General features: G+C 35.5%; 1 protein-coding gene across 1 annotated transcript in view; it reads right to left on the bottom strand.

Moving 5' to 3' along the window:
• Positions 1-669: 669 nt before the first annotated feature.
• The window catches only part of LOC131160099 (uncharacterized), a 32155-nt gene continuing 22942 nt past the window's right edge, over positions 670-9882 (bottom strand). Inside the window, exon 5 of the mRNA XM_058115436.1 lies at positions 670-1308. Coding sequence (XP_057971419.1) covers positions 1255-1308 — 54 coding nt within the window. The 3' untranslated portion in view covers positions 670-1254. The remainder of the gene's footprint in view (positions 1309-9882) is intronic.

Genomic DNA, 9882 nt, shown 5'->3' with positions numbered 1-9882 from the left:
TAAACACCATCATTATCCATGACAAAATTTTAGGTAGTTGTTGACTATCAAGGCAGCAAGTATTTCTCCCTTCATTGACCCTCCCTTTCAAAGTTTAGATTTGAGTTTTGGAATTTGAATGTTTATATTGATTTTCATTTATATTTACACATAAAATTCTTAGTTTCAAACAGTACTTTCGGGATGTTCTTTGTGCATTGTAAATATTCTCAAAAATATTAAGTGCATAAACATTTTTTATAAATGTTTTTGAAATGATATTCTTAGGAATCTCATTTCTAAGAATGTGATGCTAATATATTTATTTATTTTGTCTTATAAAATTAATGCGAATATACATAAGATTCTCATATTAATGTTTGGCTTAACAAGAGAATCTTAAAAGACATTTCAAGCAAATGACTATCACACCCTTGAATGTGCATAAATTGAAGTGATTACATATTCAATATAAAAAATTACTAAAATTATGTACTTAATTAAACCCATGTTTTAAAATGTTTCAACGGTAATAAGTTAACAAAATTGAGCGCTTAATTATCCAATTAACGAAAATAATTGAAGACAATATAATCTTTTAATATTAAATATTCTATTACATTATTATAGCACAATACTAGTACTCTAACTTCATTAATAGTTTATTATGTTAAATATAATAACATCATGTAATAAGCATTGATTTTAAATCAACAAAAATAGTGAGCATGAAAATTGTCTCCTCAAGAGTAGCCAAATGGATGATCGACTTACCTAAAAGTTGTCAAGTGGACAATTAGGCCCAGACTTTATTAGACCCTACAACACCAAAAAACTTGTCTTGATAGTTGAAAGTTGAGGGCTATCCAAAATCTTCAATGCCCATTTGCCCCCGCACAAGAAGTTAGATAATAAAAAAAAACAGCAAATTGTACATACATTTTCTACTTCTGATACAATACTGAAACACAGCCTAATATAAGTATTTCCTCTCTCTCTCTCTCTCTCTCTCAAGTTGGGGGGAGGAAGCAGAGGATGGCGTCAAATAACATGATCAATGTGGAGGGCAGCGGGTCCCTCAGCCAGCTCTGACATTGAACATATTAACTCTTGCCGCTGCCTTTCACAGGTTAATCCAAGACAATGTTAAATCACGAACCTCTTGTGCTGGCATCACACACACACGATACAAACACCTCTTTTTCAAATTCCTTCCACTTGTTCATAGAGACGCAAGGGGATGACTTGTTGATTGGGTATAAGGAATGACTACACTTATCGTGGTGCATGGCTTGCACAGGAGCGATACTCTCCAATCCCTAAGAGGTCCTGCAGAATGTTTTGGTAAAGACAGCTGTTTCAGCCAGTTACAGGAACAGGTAATGTGAAATGTTGAAACCACGAAATGAAATTTATTTAGCTAAACAGTTAACTTGCAGATGACACTTCCAGCCAACAATAAAGCCAAAAAAAACATTACAGCTAACAAATCATTTTCTCTTGAAGAACATATAAAAGGAAATGTGCATGGGCAAGAATGGGAATTGTGAAGTGATATAATGCACGCAGACAATTGGTTGAACTGTCCCATCTCTAAATGTGGATTTGCATTATGGGCACAACACTTGAAACCTTCAATAGGATGGACTCGCCATGAAGTTTCTCAGCAGATGACAAAATAGCCAATGTAAGAAGCATCATATTGCGAAGAACATGGGTGTAACAGGTCCAAACAAAAACATCATGCTCAGAAGATCGCACATGGTTGTGGTCCTTCCAAACTAAAATCTTAACTTTCGTCCCTATTTATATATATATATATATATATATATATATAAATGCATGGTGCCTTTTTGCCCTACAAATCTACAGAAAATCCAAATTCTTGTTTGTCTTAGTGATCTTCACAACAGCAGTTTTCATATATTAATCATCCCTGGACGTATTAGCAAACATTATGAGATGCCCCACTTCTTTGGCCCAATTGTAATATTTATTTCTCTAATTTATCATTAGCTTTCTGTGTCACCTATCAAAACAAGCTTCGGTAGACTACATGATAAATGTAAGCACTCAACAACGTGATCACATCAGGCTTTTTCCCCACCCCTTTTTGTTGTTGATTAATATGCCAAAGATGTTTTTGATATCATAGGCAAGCACTGGAAAAGTTTTGTCATGTTTTACAAAGCTATCATTTCTGTTATCAGTATTAATCAATAATAAAATAAGAAAATGAAGAAAAACCAGTTCATAGTGCTGAGGATTGATATGCATGGTTAGTCCACAACCTCAAAGCTTAAGCTTTTAGGATTTTTGGTCAAGTAACAAGGTATGAGAGCCATGGTTGCCAGGAGGTCCTAATTTCTAGTTCTGACGCCTGTGTTTAATGTATGGTTGTTAAGATTATCTTATCCCCCAGGTACATTCATTGTTTATTTATCTGTCCACGTGCAATTGGGCTGCATGTGCAGGGGAGTGTTAAGGCTAGGTACTTTTGTCCACAGCATAACAGATTTTGGGTGTGACACAATGTTGCATTGTAAGGAACTGTTCCATATTGTTCCATCTTTTCATACATTATTCCCCAAAGGATTCAACAAAACTAAAAGGGGCATAAAGAAGCTACGCTGAACCAGACAACCAGTTTGCTTTCCTCATTGGGCACAGAACAGTTCAAGTATATTTTGGCTTGCTGAAGCTTGTTAAGTATACACCCCATAAACTAATTAGTCCAAAGCCCACAATTAAGGTGGGGGAAAAAAAAAACTCGACAAATTTATTAGTTAGATATAAGAGTACTTTGCACTATATATGTCTGTCCAGTATCTTATTTGAGAAATTCAGTTGTTTGTAGCATACAGATTTCAAATTATACATATATAACTTGTCCAGAAACAATAGATAACCAAGTTTATATGAGCAGAACCCACTGAAACTAGGATATTTTTTCTTTAGATAAACTAGCTTGACTTGAGGTTTTAGCTAGCAATTATAAGTAGGCTCCAATTTGGTTCATCAAGAGCACAACTTGCATATAAATAAGCCGACTTATATGGACAACTCTACCACTAGAGCATCACATTTTAATTCAAAGAAGCGTACCTTACTGGACATGGGATTTGGCATGATGCTCTTATTGGATAAATGTTCATGCTTTTGAGGACTATTTTCTGCACAAAAAATATTCCCATTTCTTATGGTACAAAATCTACTTAGTAAGAGCATGTATTGGGACTTATGGGATCACATTTCCAGAAAGAACCCCACAAATACTAATATCCTAATGCTTAAATTCCTCATGTTTTTTCAGATTCTCATTGCCTGGTACAAAAATTCTAAATAGAACTATTCCTAATACTTAAATTCCTCATGTTTGTTCAGATTCTCATTGTCTGCTACAAAAATTTTAAATAGAACTATTCCTAATGCTTAAATTCCTCATGTTTGTTCAGATTCTCATTGCCTGCTACAAAAATTCTAAATAGAACTATAGGATCTCATTTGGGAAAAAGACCAACATTAATGACTATTTTGGACGAAGCTGAAGGACTTCAGATTTGCCTTGAGTGAGGATAAAGAGACAATATTGGACATTTGATAAAGACTGAAAACTGGGGAAAATCACCTTTTAACCCTTGGAAAGCCTTGAAGGTGGCTCAAGGGCATCACTTTATTGGAAGTGGCCTACATGACAAAAAATTTCAGTGTCTTTCGAAACTCTAGAAAAATTGGGGGATCAACATTCACCATTTAATGACTATTTTGGAAGAAGCTGAAACTTCAGATTTTACTTGATTGAGGATAAAGAGACAACATTGGACATTGGATAAAGACTGAAAACTGGGGAAAATAACCTTTAACCCTTTGAATGCCTTGAATGTGGGTCAAAGGGCATCACTTTATTGGGAGTGGCCTACATGACAAATAATTTTCAATATCTTTCAAAACTCAACTCTGGAAAAATTTGCGGATAGACATTCACGATTTAGGTTCCAGCATTCATGGCAAACACAGACGATAAGCGGTATGGGGCCAACCAGGCCACCATTTTACAGGGCACAACCAAGGCCACTAGAACCCAACCTATGTTTGGTACACTAGAATGGAATGGATTAGGAGTGGAATGGAATAAAAATTATATGGTGAATGGTAAAATCATAAAGAACAATTCCATCCCATTCTTGCTACCAAACAAATGGTAAGAGTCTATGTAGGTACCTGCTCAGGGTTCTGTTAAGTGAAGCCCTTCTCTCTGACAATGGGAGTTGATGAATTGTACAGGGAGGAGGAAGATGACGGCTGATTTCGACCTTCTTCAGCTAAAGTGTGAGGGAGTTGGGACTTAACTCATTTGTATTCACCTAAACTCAATGAATCATGCTCACAAGTAACCACTGATTCAAAATCCTAACGATGGACAGACTATCAACAATCATAAGTCAAAAGAGAGAGATTCCATCAATAAAAATTTTAAGTATATGGGATGAGCTGTGCACTTAAGCACTCAGAAACCTATCCAACTTAAATTCAATATGTTATCTCCAAATAATTGTCTATTTGACTTCCCTAACAGCTTAGGGTTCCAAAAGAGACACAATACTTGCAACAACTAAACATTCCTTGAAGCACAAAATATAATTCACTTGAATCAAGGTGAAATGGTGAATTGTGCGGCTATAAGGAGAAGCAAAAATAAATTGTTTGATGTCTGCTCACCTCAACACTAAAATGTCTAATCCAGCATCCTAGAATGTCATGGAAGTCATGGAGGCATGCTAGACTATTTTATATCACTAGCATTGGAAACTATTAACAACAACATCAATATTCAAATCGTAATTCATTTTGAAAAAGTGCACTTTAGGAAAATTGAACTATTGGCATGATTGTAATCACACGATTCACACCTATTCAGTTTTGCACCCATCAAGTTTAGCCCAGGTTTCTCTATGAAAAGAAAACATGAGTGCGTAAACATGCATACAAGCAAAAGTGCACATGCATGAGCATGCCAAACACATGCACACATGTTTATGAGCATGTACGCTTAAGAAGATATAAGATTCTATCATCATAGGAAACTAGTTGTAGCCCCATGAAATGCATATATATTATTCATTTTATTATTTTTTTTAAATATAAAATAATACTGCACCACATGCCTCATTGCAGCAGCATCTCTTGGTCACTTTACAATTTATTGTTAACTTTTTAGTGTATATATACTTATATAGTAGGTCCTTAATAAATAATATTTTATATTTTAGAACATAATAATTCTTGATAAAATTTTCAGAAATCAAATTTGTCCCATGGCTTATATTTAACAAGTCCTAATTTTTATTTTTCTCAGTAAATAGAAATTTATAGTAAAATTCAACACAAGAGGACTAGACTAGGTGGTGGAGTTTGAAGGGAGAAAATATAATAAAATTCAAAAATAAAAGAGATTTTAGGCGAGTCCAAAGGAAGATATTCGAGTAGTAAAAAAAAGTTGGCGGTGGGATCAAATCATCCAAAAGGCCATTAAGACAAAAAGAAACTAGTATAAAATATGGCAAAGTTGTAGAAATATAGGAAACCTTGAAAAGTATAAAGAGGCAAGAAAAAATGCAAAAAAGACTATTAATGAAGCTAAACATAGAGCTTATGATGCTTTATATAATAGACTAGATACAAAAAGGAGAAAGGGACATTTATAAACTTGCTAGAGCTAGAGAAATAAAATGTAGAAATTTAAGTAATATAAAATGTATAAAGGACGAAAATGATAATGTCTTAACTAGGGGTGAGCATAATTCGGGGAAACCCGAATTAACTGATCAATTTCGGTCGGTTCGGTTTGGTTAAAAAATAGGTCGGTTCGGTTATGGATGTACCAAATTTTGGCTAATTGGTTATCGGTTCGGTTAAGAGAAATTTTAATTCGGTTAACCGAATTATCCGAAATAATAATGAATTAAAATTTAAATATAAACTAATAATATATATATATATACGCGGGATGGGGAAAAGGCGGAGGTGGTTTTATTTAACTGTCTTTGTGCCTACTGCCTACATTGTTCTTGCCTCCAGAAAATGTTGTCCAGAGGCTGGCCTGCAAAATAAATGCACCACACCATGCCCTCTTAGAACTAATATATCCTACTGCAAAATATATCCATACCCTGGTGGTGGCACAATGCCACCTTAATGGAAAATCTAGAAATAATCTATGGGAAGTTAATTGATGGGATCTGATGCAAGGAGGAACTTATTCTTTGTGATGAATGTTCCAATAACACAGCCAGATCATTTCCCACAAATGAAAGCCATGAGATGATGAGCTCATGTCCATTGCTCTCTTAGAATTATGGAATTGAGTTGTAGTAACCCCACTGGAAGTCACCAGGGGGAATGCATTCAGTTTCTATGACTGCATATCATCTGGGCAACAGGATTTATAAATTCTACTTTTATAGATTAATAGTAAAATATTCTTTTTTAGTAATAAAATTAATAGATGCAAAATATCTTTTTTTTAATAAAATTAATAAATGAGCTGCAGAATTGGTAAAAAAGTTATAATTATAATCTATTTTTAATAATTAATTTAAAATAAATTCGGTTAAATTCGGTTAACCGAATTACCCGAAAAGGTAATTCGGTCGGGTGAGGTTCGGTTAACATCCCTTATTAGGTCGGTTCGGTTAACAAAAATCATTAACCGAAAATTTCGGTTAATTCGGTTAATTAACCGAATTTGACCGAACTGACCGTTTGCTCACCCCTAGTCTTAACTAGGGAAGGCGACATAAAAGAGAGGTAGCAGAGATACTTTGATAATTTGTTTAATGAAAACCAAAATGAAAGATTGAACTTAGAAGTGACAAATGAGGGAAAGTCTAAAAATAGGAAATTCATTCACAAAATTAGAGTCCTTCAAGTTAAGATGGCTTTAAAAAAGATGAAAAGTGGGAAATCTATAGGATCAGATAACATACAAATTGAAGTCTAGAAATGTTTAGGGGATAAAGGAAGTACATAGTTAACTAATCTATTCAATATTATTCTAAAAACCAAGAAAATGTCAGAGGAATGGAGGAAAAAACATGTTAATACCTTTATAGAAAAAAATAATGGCTATAATCAAAATTGTGTAACTATCACAAAAAATTAAGATTATGAGTAATACAATGAAATTTTGGGAGAGGATAATTGAACAAAAAATAAGATTAGAAATGAGTTTTTTAGAGAATCAATTTGGTTTTATGCCTCGGAGATCGACAATAGAAGTTATTTATTTTTTATGAAGAACAATGAAAAAGTTTAGGGAAAAGAAAAGGCACTTGCACGTGGTTTTTATTAACCTAGAGAAAGCATATGATAAAGTATCTAGGGAAGTTTTTTGGTGGTCTTAGAAAAGAAGGGGGCACACAGTAGTTATACTGAGGTCTTGAAGTCATTAAGGATATGTATGATAGAATAATTACTCGCATTAGGACTGTAGGAGGGGAATCTAGAGATTTCCCAATCACAATAGGTGTACATCAAGGTTCTACTTTGAGTCCTTATCTTTTTATTTTAGTGATTGGTGAACTCATTAGGAGTATTCAAAACGAGATGCCTTGGTGTACATTGTTTGCAAATGATATTGTCTTGATTGAAGAAAGTATGAGCAGAGTAGTGGAATCTAAGTTAGAACTTTGGAGAACCGCTTTAGAATCTAAAGGTTTTAGGATAAGTAGAAATAAGACAATATATTAAATGTAATTTCTTTAACATTCATAAAAATGCTCCTGATAAGGGTGAGTCTGCTTCCTTTTGATAAGACATTTCTTTTTCATCTTGCCAATCTCCTTTCAAACTTCTCAATAATGGGGTCCAAAACTCTTTTGTCTTTGAATTTGGCTCCGAGGGGATGGTTGAGGCAATTAATGGGAAAGGAACCAATCTTGCAACCCAAAAGACGAGCATGGAAGGCCACCTCCCCCCCCCCCCCCTTCTCTCCGAGGTGTTCTCTCCAATAGGAATAAGCTCATTTTTACCAAGGTTCACTTTCAAGCTTGAGAAATGCATCAGAGGTTAAGGATATGAAGGGGATCTTCTTTGCAAAAAATGATAGTATTATTTGCAAAATGGAGATGAGAAACTTTTGTAAGCCTTCCATTTTTGCCTACCTTGCGATTTTTCTATCCATTTCTACCCACCTTGAGACCTCTAAAGATCCCTCCTTCGGTAGCTTTCATCAGCATGAAGCTTAAGCAGCTCCATAACCAAAATAAATAGAAAAGGGGACAAGTGATCTCCTTGTCTCAAGCCTCTTGAGGAGCGAGAAAAATTAGAAGGGCAGCCATTTATGAGCACTAAGATGCTTGGACTTTTGATGCATCGAGCAATCCAACAACACCATAGCTCCCCAAAGCCCATTTTCCTAAGGAGATAAAGAAGGAAATTCTAGTTGACCTCATCAAATGCTTTCTCCATATCCACTTCACACACTACCCCACTTTTTCCTTCCTTCAAATAAGCATCCACCAATAAGGCTCTAGGCTTCAACCTCCAAGATATTGCTTCAATACTAATAACCTTGTTCAATTCCTTCTTAAGCGAAGCTCTTTTGGCCCTCTGTATCAAGACCTTGGATTATCTCCTGCTCATCAAGTTCTTTGATGCCATTAAGGATAACAGTGCTCTTCGCTTGGACATTTCCAAAGATGTTTTTGTTCCATATCTTTAGATTTTTCTTTTATTTCTTTTAATTTTGAGACAAGCACAAAACTAGCCTTTCCAGTGACCTAAATAGAGCACCATCAAGTTTTTACTAACTCCCCAAAATCGTCATGTGAAACCACATATTCTCAAAGCTAAAGGGGGTTGGCCCCCATTTAATTCCCCTAGTGTCAAGGGTGGCGAGGAAGTGATCTGACATGAGCCTAGGAAGTAGACTCTAAATCAAGTGAGGAAAGAATTCCAAGTCTACCAAAATTAAGAACCTATCAATCCTTGAAAAGGAACGTGGCTCCTTAGAGTTAGACCAAGTGAAACTGCCACCAATGAAAGGGAGATCAATAAGGGCATTCGCGTTGATAAAGTCAAGGAATTCTCTCATACATCTCATGTTTGCCCTCACTTCTTTCATGCGCATAAAAATAATGTTGAAATCACCTCCAATGATCCAAGGAGCATTCCATCTACTCCTAATCTCAAACAGCTTAGTCCAAAAAAGAGGTCTGGAGTGTCCTTCATTTGGGCTGTAAACCCCTATGAAAATCTACTGAAAGTTATCATTCATGTTTTTGAACAAACAAGAGACCGAGAAGCAATTCATGGGGTAATCCAACAATTCCACAACACAAGGCTTCCCATAAGATAAGAGTACACCCCAAGTTGCCTACTACTCAAGGGATATTCAATCACAAGCAACCCGGCCCCAAAGGCCTTTGATCAAGAGCTAATCCACTATCTCCAACTAAGGTCTTAAATTTGGATTTCGACTCAAATTTCGAAGCTCCAAATGTAATGACCCGGAATTAAAATAATTAGAAAATATAATGAATAAAATGGATTAATGGGTAATAAGGGATAAAGGAAAGAAATTAGAAGGAAAGCAGGCCTCGTCGACGAATGTCTTGTATTCATCGATGAGTGTTCTTCTAAGCTCGTCGACGAAATCCTCGTCGATGAAGAAATCCCGAGAGAGAATTTTGGAAACTCTGAATTTCGTCGACGAAGCTATCTTCTCGTTGACGAAGTCTCTATAACGCCTCGTCGACGAATCGACATGTCTCGTCGACGAAGCCCTGACTATAAGTTGAAATTCTTTCATTTTCAGCGAGAAAACTTGGGAACCCTCTTTCCTTTCTCTCTCTAAGACGGCTCCCCCACCCTTCTCTCCTCGATTTCAAGCCAGTTCTAACC

The sequence above is a fragment of the Malania oleifera genome, chromosome 7 (genome assembly GCF_029873635.1).
Source record: "Malania oleifera isolate guangnan ecotype guangnan chromosome 7, ASM2987363v1, whole genome shotgun sequence".
In the NCBI taxonomy this organism is placed as follows: Eukaryota; Viridiplantae; Streptophyta; class Magnoliopsida; order Santalales; family Ximeniaceae; genus Malania; species Malania oleifera.
Note: the sequence above shows the minus strand (reverse complement) of the source record. Positions and strands in the feature narration are given on the sequence as shown.